The sequence below is a fragment of the Poecilia latipinna genome, unplaced genomic scaffold (genome assembly GCF_001443285.1).
Source record: "Poecilia latipinna isolate Pla-1442-1.1 unplaced genomic scaffold, P_latipinna-1.0 Scaffold264, whole genome shotgun sequence".
In the NCBI taxonomy this organism is placed as follows: domain Eukaryota; kingdom Metazoa; phylum Chordata; class Actinopteri; order Cyprinodontiformes; family Poeciliidae; genus Poecilia; species Poecilia latipinna.
Window position 1 is genome coordinate 375,089 of NW_015112880.1, and position 15,592 is coordinate 390,680.

At 38.2% G+C, this 15,592-nt stretch overlaps 1 protein-coding gene across 6 annotated transcripts in view; it reads right to left on the reverse strand.

The window, feature by feature from the left end:
* Positions 1 to 15,423, reverse strand: part of tox2 (TOX high mobility group box family member 2) — a 122,737-nt gene extending 107,314 nt beyond the window's left edge. For 4 of the 6 annotated variants that reach the window (XM_015033332.1, XM_015033331.1, XM_015033328.1 and 1 more), the window contains exon 1: positions 14,830 to 15,422. In XM_015033332.1, the coding sequence (XP_014888818.1) occupies positions 14,830 to 14,922 (93 nt within the window). In that variant the 5' untranslated portion in view covers positions 14,923 to 15,422. Of the gene's footprint in view, positions 1 to 14,829 lie in introns of all 6 variants that reach the window. The other 2 variants (XM_015033327.1, XM_015033333.1) reach the window with 2 other exon arrangements.
* Between the last annotated feature and the right edge of the window lie 169 nt (positions 15,424 to 15,592).

Below are 15,592 nucleotides of genomic sequence, written 5' to 3' on the forward strand. Positions count from 1 at the left end.
TCTTCCCTTTTGACACTCTCTTGCATTTTTTGTAGCTGCTTGCACAATTACAGAGCTGCAACTGAAAACACGCGTTGTTTTAAAGCTTAACCGTGAATCTTCCGAGTATGGATTAACACCTAAATGGTGGACTGGAAAACAACATTTAAAGACATTACAAATTGAATGCTTATTTGCATTTACTAATTAATAACTTATGGTGTCACTGCACATTTCTGTGATCTTTGCTGCTGTCAATGTAGGCCCGATAAGAAGGCTTGTTTGCACTAATACATTTTTCATTCACTTAGCAGGCTTTGTCATGTGCATGCTGGATTAAGCCTCTACCAGTCATCTGTACGACATGAGAACACACATGCATGCTGGAGCGACCGCAAACCCACCAACAGTCATTAGCATGGCAGTTGTAGAGCCAACTAATTAGCTCATCATCATCTCAGCACCTCTCTCATGGATCTGGTTTCAAAGATTTCCTAAAGAGTCACAACACAGTCAAACATTATGAGACTGGACTTGCAGGCATATTTCAGCTGAGTATTAGGAGAAAGAGGTGGTGAAACACAAAATATGCCGTTTCTTATATCGATTGCCTGAGTACCCCTAAAACAGCCCCGTAAGAGTTGATTTGACAGGACACGAACAAGAAAAAGCTATTATAACGCCAGGAAACACCGGTTAGCTGTAGTAAGCATGCTGCCGCCGGACAGCTCGATCCATTTGCAGGTCCAGGAGTGATAGAATAGAGGCAGCTGGATTGTTCTGATACCACACAAAACAAACATAACATTTATGGTGCTTTATAGATCTGTCATGTCCTTAGTCTCCCTTATTATTTGATTTTTAAGGTCTTACATAGGTCGGGCAAAGCAGAGCTCAACTCAATGCAAAACCCACAAAACAATTTAGTGGAAACTTAAACAGGATACTTTAATTTTTCAGGATGTTTTTTTTTTTTTTTTTTTTTTTTTTTAAGGTTTCAAGAAGTTCTAAAAGAATTTTGCTTGAAACCCTCAAAAGTTTGTTTCTGTTGATCATTATCCTCCTGTCACAATATCAACTGTCACATATATGATTTGATCACCAGATAAACCAGGCTCCTTGAATATTCTTCATATGTCCAAAAATCTCATCCATGCATTCCATGGACATTCTGCCTAAGAATCAAAGCAACAACTGATTGGATGCAACAGTAATAACCATTACTTGACTTTGTATAAAACTATGTAAACCCTCCGCCTGCACTGACGGAGACTCGCTCATCTCAAAAGGGTGGTTACTTCAAACTAGACAAGAGACAAACAGCATAACCAACTTTCTGGAAAAAAAAAAAATACCTCACAATTATCTCACTGCTTGAAGACACCTGAACCTTCATCGCCATTTGAGTCTTAATGTCAGAAAACAAATTTGAACCAGACGATGTCGAGTCAAAAGTAACATCTCCAATCCATGCACGAATTTCACATTCTTTATTCCAATACGCTTACACTATTTAAAACAAGAGAACATCAAACGTGACCTACATACCAAATTTTCTACTGTTAAGACATCCACGTTTTCTTCAATGTGGCAACACATATAGCCACACAAGTAAGAGGAGTTTCACAAAGGTAAAGAAAAAATATGTTTGCAGTATTTGTATTGGTATAAAATTCCTTGTTGAAATACAAATAGTATTCTTAAATGAATCTAGTGTGTTTCATTTGAAGCTCGGTTGTCATTTTTGTCGGAACATTGACTCTTCCCCGGTAGTGACAATACTTGAGTTCTTTTTTCCCGTACAAACTGGTTACTGTGAGATGTAACAGAGCAGGTTTTAAAAAGATACACACTCTAAGATGACTACAACTCCTGCTGCAGTTTAATACACAAAAAGGGTGGAACAACTGGAGGTTTATATGTGACTGCATATAAATATTATTATACAGTCAGAATCACCAGCAGTCTCTTAGTTTGTGATATGGCAAATCCAGCGAAATGACAGAGAAGCCAATCTACAGTTTATAACTCAACCACACATCGATAATAGAAAAAATAGATTACAGTAAATCCATGGTTCAAAAGCTACATACCTTTGAAATGTCAGAGGGGAAACCACAGCGGATAACTCATCTCAAAACTCATTTCAGCTGCACAATGCAAGCTGTATTACAAATATTCAACAGTCTACTATTCCCCGCAGGTATTTTTTAGCAAAACACTATACATTTTCATTTGAGATGAGAGGGGAAAAAAATGCTTTTTTTTTTTTTTTTTTTTTAACTGGCAAGCAGCCAAAGCAATTTAATTACATTCCAAATGGGCACGCAATCTCCGCACAGCAACCAGTTCCTCTTGTATTTCTCAAACTTCAACAGCCCCCCTTGACTTTCTCTGAGTAATTGGAATCTTCCACTCTTCCACCCTTGTCATTATGCAGAGCAGCAGAAAGTACAAAAAACAACAAAAAAAAAGGAACAAGGAGATCTGGCAGTCACAGTTAGAGGCTTAAGCCAGTTTGTAACTTCATCAGCGTATCTTGATTCAGTTTCTGTAAAGTCAATTAAAATACTATTAGACGCTGTGTACCTGGAAAGGCACGTTTTCTCTGAAAAAAAACAAAAAACACCACTGATTAGCTACCACCAAAATGAGCAAAACTGTTAGAAAGGTCACCACTTTCTTCTTTGAATTCATTCTTCCTTCTGCAAAGAAAAACTAATTAATTCACCACAAACAAACTGCAATGCATCTGCACTTGAAAGATATGAAACATCGCAAACCAGACTGTGGTGCAAAGAAGGTTCAAATTTACCATGAAAACATAACTCCACATAACATTTAAATAAAATTAAAAAAAAAACATTCATATTTAAAATTTGTATTAAATATTTTTTCAATGTGCATTTTATAGCCCAGTTTAAAATGAAACATAAAAAGATGCTTTTAACAACCTTTTCTCTTTTTTTTTTTTTTTTTTTTTTTTTGCAAAAACACTTGGTAATCTCAGAAGAGCCCTCCCATTTACTCGCTGGGTAATTATAGTATGGATGGGAAAATAAATTACCTATTCATGACTGACAGTGTGTTTGGATGTCTGTTTACAGTTCAGCCCAGAATGAAAGTTCTGACATGACAAAAATTCCAAGCTAAAGTTCAAATCTATCATATGATCCTATGTTTTCCTCACAGAGGTCTAATAATTATCTTTGATATTCCAAAGCCTGGAGAAAATAAAAAAAAGGCAAATCAACATACAGTTTAGGAGATAATAAACATAAAATGGCTTAAAACATAAATATCCATCACTGTTCATATGCTCTTACACGGCCTGCTGCTCAGCTCTGCTCTCTTTCACTGTCACTGAAACAGTCTGAGAGCCGTGCCACATGCCAATGCCTTTGTGTGGAAGATTAAGTGAAACCAGGAGTGCCAGCAATGCTGTGTTTGCACAGCGAAGCCGCTCAAATTCAGCTGCACCCACATATCACATACCAGTCAACATACCAAAGGCCTAGAAAGACAGCTACTGTGGTATGAATATTTGCAATATCAAGTGCAATATCAATAATACGCAAAAAAAAAGAAAAAAAAATTAAAAAGAGCAAAGTGCAATTAAATGCACATACATAGAGAGGCACTTCTTGTCGTCACTTATATGGGGAATAGAATTCTTGGAAAGAAAAACTCAGCTACAGTGAGGATATTGCGAACAAAGCCCAAATGTGCCAGAGGTGGTTTACAAGACTGAGGCAAAGAGGGGCCTAAAGGGACTGAGGGTTTGTAGTGATAGGGAGGGGAGTCTCACACACACACACTTACACACACACGCACACACACTTTGCTAAGGGCACAGAAACAAACAACAGAGGACCAATCCGTGGTGACCCAACCAGCAAACTTAACTCCCTGTACAACCTTGAACTAACTCAGTCATGGCATATTTACAAGAAAAACATCTGGAGAAAAAGCCAAGCTTACACAAAAAAGAAAAAAAAAAACATAAAACAGAGATAAATCAGAAGAAAACTGCTCTCTTTTCTTAAAAGCAGTTTGACGAAACCTTTAAACCCAAAAGTGATTCTGAATTAATCAATTACACTTTCGATGAAAGGTTAATTACTGAACATCAAACTTTAAGGTACAGTAATCTGTGGGCTGAGCTGTTGCTGCTGCACAACATGATAACATTTCTGTGGTCTGTGTGCTCACATGTGCACTTGTGTTTATTTATGGTAAAGTAGTGCAGGCACGTTTGCATCTGCATGCAAAACAGTGTATGTGTCTACCTGCGAGGGAGCATGTGCATTGGAGAGTATGAACTCAGTGGTCCTGCAGTCTTTGAATGTGGATCTGAACCAGCCGTCTCTAGTGCTGTTTGCACAGGACATGCCTCAGGAAGTTAAGACAACTGCTCATGTTTGCCCTGGCTCGCGGGCCTTTCATAATACACTCAACAGCTGCAATCTTTAACATTGCCGTGTATCACTGCTTTTGTACATGTTTCCTCTGCAACCTGTTTTAAATTACAGCTTTTTCGGCGTGCCTAACAGAAGGAATAATGTGCTCACAAATTAACAGGTTGCAACACTGCAGCTCTAGGACGTGCTTGCAGAAGTATCCGTATCTCTGTTTTTTCACGTGTTGTCACAGTACAACCGCAAACTTCGATCCTTTATTGGGGAATAGAAGGGAATGCATAATTGCAAGCTGAAAAGAGCAACAAGGTTTACACATTTGTTCATGACAAACTATGTGGAAAGTCTGTCATGTATATGGAGTTAACCCTTTTTACTCATTTACCCCAAAATAAAACCTGGTGAAATCATCCATCAGTTTTCTACTCCCATTAAATCCTTCTATATTGCTGCCTGGTTCCAGTGGTCAATGGGCAACAAGTGGGGTGCAGCCTAGACACGTCACACAGAGACGCCCTGGACAAACAACCACCTACGCACACACAAACTGATGGTAACATTGTGTTTGGACTGTGGTGGTAAGGCAGACTACACAGAAAGATATCACTGATAGATGTGATGCAAACTCCATGCTGAAATACCAATAGGCGGGATTTGAACAAAGACACTTCTTGCTGCAATGTAACAATTATCAAGTCTTTAAAAGACTCTTAATTAGAGAACAGAGCTAATTTGCAGGCATGATGGTCCATCCAAATATAAAGGCCAAGGGAGCAAAGCCTCAATTAGAGAAAAAGCCAACGTTAACTTTAGAGGTGCTGCAGAGATCTGCATCTCACGTCAAAGAATCTGGAGACCAGATCAAAATGATTCTATAATTTACTATTACACGTGCACTTCATAAATTATAACACTGATGAATTAGTGGCAGAACCTGCATCACTGAAAGAAAACCAAAAGGCTTGTTTGAGTGATGTAAGGGACACTGAGCACATGTGAACGAAGGTACTTTGGTCAGAGGATTAAATAAATGTAAGCCTTTTGACCTACATGCATATGCTGTGTGAAAACAAATTCACAATGTCTTATAGGAAAAGAATGTTACTCAATTCAGACTTTAGATTCTGTGACGATTGTTAAATTAATGTTTATTGAGCTTTAATTTAGTCAAATTGAGCAAAATCCTAAATAAATACATGGAGGTGTGTGGTGTAAAAAAGTTCAAAGTGTATTAAAACTTTTACAAGGCAATGAGAGTGTACTCCACAGATCTAATGTTTGTTTGTGTATCATATAAATAATTTTCAAAACATTTGAATCCTTAACCAGGCCTTACTAATGTTCTCACTAATCCTGTCCCTTACATGCCGTCGACAGCTAATTTCCCAAGAGCACAACCTGTCAACAACCTGACCTGTCAAGATTTTCAAAAATCCCTTTAGAAACTCCTGTCTTTCACTCTGATTTTTTTTTCTTTGCCAAAGCTTGTTCTAAATTGAACCTTTACTAAAAATAAAAAATACAAAAATTAAAAAACAAAGGAGACCAGACACATAAAATATCACCCATATGTTTCTCAAGCAGATGAACCAAGGAAAAAAAGTTGGATAAAGTGTTTCCTCTTTGCACAAACTATTGAAGTGTAAAAAGATAAGCTTATCTGTGCTTATTTGAAATGTTAATTTAGTTTTCTCATGCACTGGTTCTGCTAATTTATGTACTAAAGCTGGCTTTCCACACTGATCTGCCAAGGCCAATAACAGCGTTCTTAATCTCCAGCATTGAGCACAATCACTTTGTGGTCTACTTGTTTATGAATGACACCAAGCAATTATTCTGATGAAGATCAGTTTTCTCTCTTGCTTGGGGACCTGCAGCTGAAAATGGTTTGCCTTTGCTGCTTCCGTGTTGGCATGCTGATACTTTAATTATAAAATAACAGTAGCTACAAAATGTTACTGTATGTATGATGATTAGGAACATGCAGTTAACAGTTAAGCTTCTAAAACTGTTGCAAAAAGAGTGAAGTGCGCACTTCCTGACCTACAGACTAAACCACATGCACGTGGATGCAGCTAAATGTCAGCAACTACAATACATAAAGCTGCACAACACAAAGTAAAAGTAGTTTGAATATCAATAACAACATTGACACCTTGTGAAAACTGAGACAAATACCAATAAATGTTTGCATGCTGAACATGCTCGTTTCATAAGATGCGTGCCGAACTGTTATATTTTGTTTACATGCTTGATGGAAATAATATTATTAACCCTCTGTGCATAGCAAAATATTAGTTTATCTGACAAGCCATCGAGTCGACTAGAAGTGAATCAACGCTTGTATTTTTTTCATATTTCAGTAGTGATGGAAAGCAGATGAATCTGCTCTGAAACGCTACTGTAGCAGTGAGAAAAAAATACAGTCCGTATTCCCTTTTCATCAGCAGACACAGTGCAGAGCAGTGCAGAAAAATGGTTAAATAAATCAGATAAAGCAGATATTTCTCTCTCTCCGTCTCTTGCTCTCTCGCTCTTTTTTCTCTCCCTTGCTCTCATATACATACACACGCATTCTTCAGTGAAATCCATCAATCAGCATTTCATGCAGTTTGGGTTTGAACCACACCAAATGCACTAAAACAATAAACGCCTGTCTTTCAAGTTGCTATCTGGACTGGAACACATCTGGTGGCAATGCTCATTTTGGTTTCCACATTGCTGTATGACATTACAGACTCAATGGCAGAATGAAAAATAAAGTACCCCTAAAAATCTTTTTTTTTCTTAGTTTCCCTCTGGCGTCTACCCCTTTGCCTTCTTTTGCTCGCTATCTTAATGCACACACCAGATCTACTTCCCCCTCTCGGCTCTAACCAACTAACCTCTCCAACACTATTCCCCCGGCCCATCCCCCAACCAATCAAGAAGTGAATATAAAACAGCACAAGGAAACTGGGCTGTGTGAGGGAGGTGGTAGAGGAGAAGGCAGACAGACAGGAGAGAGAAGACGGCAAGTCAAGGCGAATGCTGCTGAGGAACCACTGGCCTCCTGAGGTGAGGACAGTTTAAACAGCCTTGGCTCGCTGGACTCGACCTCACACAAATCACAAGTGTGTGAAACACACACCCAACATCCAGCTGAGCAGCCAGGAGCCAAAAACCGATAGTAACATTTGGGCTTCAAGGAGCTGTGATGAAAATTAGGGTTAATGTGATTTAATGAGGGGCGCGAGCCGGGCCGAGGTTGGACTGCTTCAGCTCTTGATCAACGTCACATTTGGAATTACTCTGACACGTTGTGATGTGGTGATGCTGCACAGTGGCTTACAGTTTGCTGCCCTCGCTGCAAAGCCTGGGAACCTGCAATAATTTTCAGTCTAAAAAAAGACTGGCAATTTCTGGTAAATAACAGTCACGTGACAGATTACAGTGTGATAACAGAGATGACTGTCACAGCTGCAATACATCACACCCTCTCTGCAAGAAACAGTTTAAAAAATGTATTGTCATCATTGAGCTCTTGGTAACTCATTTAACAAGACATCAACAAAAATAGACTGTCTCTAAGGACTTTGGTGATTAAATTGCAAACCACGAAGGGTAAACCATAGAATCTATTTTCAGTCATTTTGTGACTTATGACCCTCCTAACACCTTTACCAGCTCTGAGCCATTGCGTCTGGTCTCGATAGTAAGGCGCAGAGCAAAGTGATGGGACTGCAGCAGAGCATAGCTTGTTACTTTCACTGTAAACTGCACGGTAAACTCAAGTTCACCGCCATTAATTCTTGTTACGAACAACGGAATCAATCACTACTTTTTCTCGAAGCTGATATTTGTAAGCAAAATGTCACAGCTGCAGATGGAAATGGCAAAATTTAGTCTATTTTTATTCCCAGGTATTGACGAGGATTTATGAACATAGTCTCCCGCAAATGGTTAAACACTTGAGACCACCTCCAAAAATGTTTATTACTGCCGATTTTAATATATTCAGGTATTTCACAGACCAAATAAACCTTAATATTAGTACTACTGTACTGTAGTACACAGACAATCCTCCTTATTGCAGCTCTTGGGCGTACAGCCACTCAGCACCAAGGAAGATAAATGGCACTCCTGGGTTGGTTCTTTTGCAACACCAGCTAATAATGTGTCAGGTAGCATTGTACCTAGGTATTTTAGCTTCCCAAACTACATTTTCAGTAAATGTTAAAAAAAAATTCCCTTTTTCTCTTTTTTTTAGCCAGCTGTCCAGCAGTATGCAGCAAGAAGTGGGGAAGGGGTATGCCTGAATTACTCTGCTCCATACCTCCAAAGAAAACTCCCGCTTTCTCTAGAATCTCATTAGAAGAACTGGGTAGTATAGGAAGAATGTCATAAGAGTTTAGCAGTAATAAAACGGCAACTTTTAAAAACTTTAATGTACTACTAACGGGCCTACGCCTTGTTGCAGCTGCAAAATGAAAACAGATGTGGCAACATTTGGAATTATTTCTACATGTAACAATGTAGTGCAAGAAACATAAACTAAAAGGCACGTTTTGCATGACTTCAGTAAATAATCTCTGACATCTTTAACTCCATTATGTATTTAAAAATACATTTCAACTCAACACAATTTGACCACTTCTCCTTTTACTGTAATGATTTGTACCAAAAACCCCACAAGCCCCACTGCACCAGAGAACAGCACTGTAGCTACTTATCATTAACTCAGAGACACAATCAGCCCTGGGCGATCCAGCTTCCCTGCATAACCTTTTGACATGGCTGCTGGGAAGGTAAATGAGAGAAATAAGTTAGACACTGAGAGGGGATGAAGTGAGGAGACTTGATTATGAGTTGTGCCAGAAAGTGGTGTGTCAAAAAAAAAGAAAAAGAAAAAAAAAGAATGAGAACAAAAATAAGATGATTGTTACACTGGTATAGTTATTTTTATGAAGAGAAAATGTCTATTCCATGTCTCCACTGCAGGTTATTTGTTCCGAGTTAACTGTCTGGAACTGGATAAGAACAATAAACTCAGAGAGTCCCCAGTTCCAGCCACTTGGGTTGCACTTGGTGTGCAGTGGAGGCATGCATGGGTTAACATTTCCAGAGTGAGAACAGCGGGGACACTGCAGCTCGGACTGGCCAGTCAGCAGAATGTTATGAATGGGCACAATAAAAAAAAAAAAAAAAAAAACAACCAAAAGTCCATGCTGTCGACCCAAGAATGCTTGCCTCCATGTAATTAACTCCTCTCTGTGTACAGAATGAGGTACTACAGAAATAACTTTTCTTTTTTCAGTGTCTATTACGGTCATGTTTCTGAGAGAGAGAAAAAAAAACACATTCCCAAAATTTAATATGGTTTTTTTTTTTTTTTTTTTTTTTTTTGCCTGACCATACTTTGAAGTATCCCATGACTAATACAGTGATTTGGACAGCATTTGAAATGGAACAAACCACTTTGGAAGGGGTTTTACGTGCTCTGCTATAGTTGGCCTTGCTGCCTTTGAATGGACACACATCAGCAGATTGTTTCTGTTCTGATGAAAAAGCAAAATATCAAATCTATAGATGAGAGTTAAAACTCATTTGTTGCATTTCAGCAATGATGTGCAGTGCTGAAAATAAACACACTGATGTGGTCCTTCAAATAAAAACTCAAGCAAAGGTATATAAATAACATAAAGTAAGTTGGAACAGATGGCTACTATGCAAAGAAAAACATCTGCAACCCATTGGATTATAAACCTACAGAATAACTACAGTGTAATTACATGAGAGGCTCTCTCTTGGGCACTGTGCAATTAGAGTGGAGAGGGACGAGGAGAAAGTGGAACATCTACAGCAATCTATCTAACTTCATTTCACCAGAGTGATTCTGCCCGAGGGTATGCACAAGTCATAATGCATTTGACAAATAGTCTCCCGCTAAAAACAGGCATTTGCGAAGAAGTGGCCTTCAGCGCTGGTATACACAGCTGAGTGTGCGCTGAGCAAACAAGCCTCCCACTCAGTGAGAGAAAAGATACAGAGAGGCTTCAAAAAGATTAGGAGAAATCTTGGGTGAAAAGTAAAGATGACTCATGGTTGATTGTGCAAGTGCAGGACAATGCGAGCCGGATAGAGTTGAGAAGAGCAACAGAGCCGTTGGGCTCTCAGCCATACACAAATCGATGCTCTTCTCATGTGTCTTTCTTTGCATTGCTTTGAACAGTGAATGCATAGGTTGTTTGTATGAGAAGAGAAAAGGCTTGATCTCTCCATGATTGTATTATTTTTTTAATATAAATACCTGTATATTTACAACGTATTACATTCTTTCCCTGCAACAATTTCAAACGTAAAATTAACTGAGAGAATCACCAAGTAATTGCAAAAAAAGCTCAAATAAGCTGGGGGTTTTCTTATATAAAAAAAAATACTAAAAGTTCTGTTTTACCAACTTTAATAGTAACAAAGCAAAGACCTGTCACCACCTCAGGGCATGACATCGACCAAGACCATAAAGATTAGGTACATAAATACTTTGATGGATAAATGAGGAACATATTGCAGTTTCTTAATTTTCTATTGAATTTAAAATTACTACCTCTGTCAGAGAACTGCAGCATGTTTTCTACTTTCTATGTTGTAGTTATTATATTATTATGAATATTGGAGTAAGGCGCTCAGACAACACACAAAAAAAAAACCCCTGAAAAAACATCTCCCAATCCAACATTTTTAGCACAGAATACAGTTGCCTATTTTCTCCATTCTTATTTATTTGAAGAAACTATGTTAACCAACTGAAAGAACAATCCACTTACTGCAACTGAACATGATACCTTCAATGGAAGTAAAATTCATTGCATGGCTGTGTTTTTTAATGGGTGGTTTCATTTTTGTGATTCTTTAACATCCAATTGTGAGCAGAGCCTTATTCAAAATTCACTGCACATTTTGCATTTGTGGTGCTCAATCATTATGTCAGAGTGATTCATACTCCTGGCACACATCAGTCAACCATCAGCTTGAATGTGGCCAATCAGCTCAAACTGGTTTCAGCTTTCTTTACATTCTTTCCCTACTACCTCCTTCAACACTCAAAAACAGTACATGAACGTATGCATATATTTATAGGTGGCAAACAACTCAAGTCTTCCACAAAATGATCTTGTACAGCAAGAAACAGGAAGTGACTCTGTTCTGATACATGGATTATTTCAGTTAGTACAATGCACACTTCCTGATTTGTGAATTGACAAACTGGACTATTAGTTTTTACCTTTCATGAAGATGTAAGATACGATCCATCAGTGAACATATAGTTGTAATGTAGCAAAAAAAAAAAAAAAAAATGTTAAAAAAAAAAAAAAAAAAAACACATTTTTATAACCACCTCAGCTACGAGCCTGCTTGTAGCTGAGGTACGTTTAACAAGAGAATAGCTCCAAAAATAAATTCACCACATAAGTGAAGAAAAAGTTCCTGCATCATTTTACAAGTTATGTGTAATAACAAGAGTACAGTTGCAATAATGTGCTACTTTACATCTTAGTCACTGGTGTTGCCTTAGTCATGACAGTGCTATATGTCTTTCTGTGGGCTCTGTCCTCGCTGTATTATAACAACCACGACAGCTCACTATGTTAAAAGTATAAAGCTTGTTACATAGCACCAGGCTTCAACACCTATTAATAATTTTCCACATTTAGACAAGTTACAAGCACAAACTTTAATATATTTTGTGGTAAATTGTGTTGCAGTAGATCAAAAACTGGAAGGGAAATTATACATTGTTCTCCAAGTTTTGTGAACATATAAGAAATGTCAGGAAATGTAAATAACATTTGGATCATAAAACAATATTCCAAGCTTTGGGCTTCTAAAAATCACACAACCAAAACATGGAATGAGTAACGCATAGCTGAAACCTATCAAAGCATAGATCACCACCTATACTGACAGGCAGTGCAAGGAGAGCAATAATCTGACAATGGTGACTCAGGAGGAGTTGGAGAGATCAACAAGCTCAGAAAGGAGAATTTGTTCACAGGTCAACTATCTATCAAATTCAGTCACTATGGATGAGTGACAAGACTGTCAAATTGTTAAAAGTCAAACTTTTTCACTTCTGTAATTTGATAAATGCAGTGTATCCGACAGAGTATTTAAAAAAACAATAATAATTATAATCTGCTATATACAGACAAATTTGAAACTTTTTTTTTTATGGAAAACTCAGTTGTTGAAGAACAACAACTTATATGCTGAACATACCGTCCACCCTGTCACACAAGTTGGATGACAACATCACCCTTTGTGGTGCTTTTCTCCAGCAGGGACAAGAAAACTAGTCAGCGTTGAAGGAACAGTAAATAAAGCCAAGTAAAAGTCAATCCAGGAGGAAAACCTGTTATACGATACATGTTTTCCTGTGAGTGGGTCATAGTTTTATCTTGTAGCAGGACCACGACCTTAAACATGCAGTCAGTCCCTCAACTGCCTGGCCTAGATCCTAATCTAAAACAGAATTTATGCCAAAGCTTGAATACAAATATTCAGAAAGTAAATACAAAAACAGGCCACACTTTTCAGATTTATTTAGTAAAAAACTGAAAAATATGCATATAATTTTCATTCCCTCACCAGTGTAGACTAGAATACACTGGTACACACACACACACACACATATATATACAATATATATGTCATATATATTGTGTTATATAATATATGTCACATATATATTATATAACACAATATATATGTGATATATTATCACATATAATTCCAATGCAATAATTTTTTTTAGTTGCTATGTCACAAAATGTGAAAAGGTTCCACAAGTATTGACACTTTGCAAGACACTATATCTGCTGCTAGACTGTGCATGACTACTTTAAGAACATGCCTTCCACATTTACTCGGATAAACCCGCCTGAATGTTGAAATTTAAAAATAAGTCAAACATTTATTCAGGTCCCAACCATTAAAATAAATGTTGATGTTTTATCACAGTGAAGGGTAGATTTATATTGCTATTTAATGACTGAGGTTGGCATTATAGATGGTGAGGAAGTGTTAGTAATGGATTCATAAAAGTTTGTAAAGCAATCAAAAACCTTTTCACCATGAGTGTTTGTGTGTGGATGACAGAATGCAACTGTATGTATCCAGGCAGGTGACCGTGTGTATGAACAGGGGAGATTAACAATCCAAATATTGCACTGTCCTATAATGTTTCACATGTATCACCTTGTCATCAGCAAATGTTAACTGCTGGCTTCCCCCCAGGTCCTAGGGCAAGCAAATTCTTATGAATGGCTGTGGCTATCTCTCCCCAGAATATTGTCTAATAACTGTTTGCACAAGTTTTACCTTGACCACAAAAATTGAAGGAGCCTTTAAGTAACTTTTACTTCTGGGTTTGGTGTGCATGCATGTTTGTTTTTTGTATATGATGGATAATAATAAGCAAATTATTTAGTTTCACAAACTATACAATCAGAAAAAAAATTCAGAAAAGGACCTAGGGAAAATGAATATAACTTTTTTTATAGAGGAAAAATCATTATTCTTGAGCGCAAGTTGAATATCTTGTGTAAAACCTGTTTATTTTGAGACGTTTTGAAATTGTTGACAACATAAATACAAAAGCTTGATTTGAAAGGAAAATGTTGACGTAAACATCTCAGTGTTGGTCGCTTAAATTGGACTGTCTCTAAAAAAAATTAACCACTGCGCGCAAATGTTTTGTTTTTGTTTGTTCTGCTAAAGTTCTAATAACCACATATGCAAGAATGTGCTAATAGATTTCAGCTTAAAAAGAAGCCGTGCAGCTGTAACCTTGGGTCTCTTCATACGGCTCAGATGCGACAAAATAAATAAAAAAATACCACGTTTCGAAATGTTGGTAACTGTTTATTACTGTACGCAAATCATTGCCATCTGCGAACTCGTTCGTGGCAGATATGAGTATAATTTAAGCAACGGAGTGAGATAAGTTATAATCATTCAGGGAAGTTTGCAAGCTAAATAATATCCGTTGAAGCGCAATTTCACACACATCCAGTGTTTTGTTCAGTTTGATCAGAGAAGCAGTGCCTGAAAGCGAGCGGTGCGCTCCAACTCTGCTTCCATGGCACAACAGTGACATACTAAAGACGACATTAAAACAAACTGCAAATGAAGAAAAATGCATGAGCGCGATCTCAGAGCAGGTGTCAATGACAGCAAATATGAAATGGAAAAAAAAAAAAAAGTTTAATAAAAGCTGGCGGCAGCCTGCGGATTCATGGCATGTTTATCCCCTGGGAAACAAAAGTGCAGCGCATGCCCAACCTCAATGCCCAGTGCCTTATTACACAGCCATGTGTAACCAATGCACGTTTGCGCGCTTGCACTTGAAACTGACACATCTCAGTCGACTTTAGTAGAGTTAATTGTTTACCTTGTTGGAATGATAATAGTCCAGCCCGGAGTCAGTCGGTAACGTACATGAACCCACGCTGGAAGGGGGAGCTGGATAAAATCTTACGTCCATCTCAAAGAGCGCAAAACTGACGGCATGAAAGCGTAGCTCCAAAGGAAAAAAAAAAACTGCAATGTCTCTCTCTCCTGCACTCTCACACACACGCGCACACACACACACGCACACACGCACACGCAGTCTCTCACCCTTCTGTGTTGTGTGTCAAACCGGGCAAAAAGTACAAGTGGAAGAAAAAGGATTCTCTCCAGACCTTCAGTTTCTATATCCGTTCTACAGATACTTCTGCACTACATGGACAATCAGCACAATGATGCTGCACGATATCTAACATCCCTATAAAGTTCACTTAGGGAGATGGAGGAAATGATGGGAGCGTCGCCGCCACACTGGTCTCAGAAACTAAGAAGCAGGACAGTTAGAGAAGTTGTTGGAGCCGAACCGAGCCGGGCTGCGCTGCAGGTAAAGATGCAGGAATGAAATTGTCAGCGGTCGCTCCCAAAGCGCCCGCTCTCCCTTCCAGCTTTCCAGACGCTCTGAAGCTTCGTCATGTGGGAGCGCTCTAATGCTCTTTACGCATCCATGCGTTCCCGTCCACTCAACTGCTACTCGGCTGCGACCTCTACCGGTCAGATGAGGGAAGAAACATAATGAGGATGAGCGGATTGATTGAATGATTAGAATGGACAAAAAAAAAAAAAAAAAAAAAAAAAAAAAAAAAAAA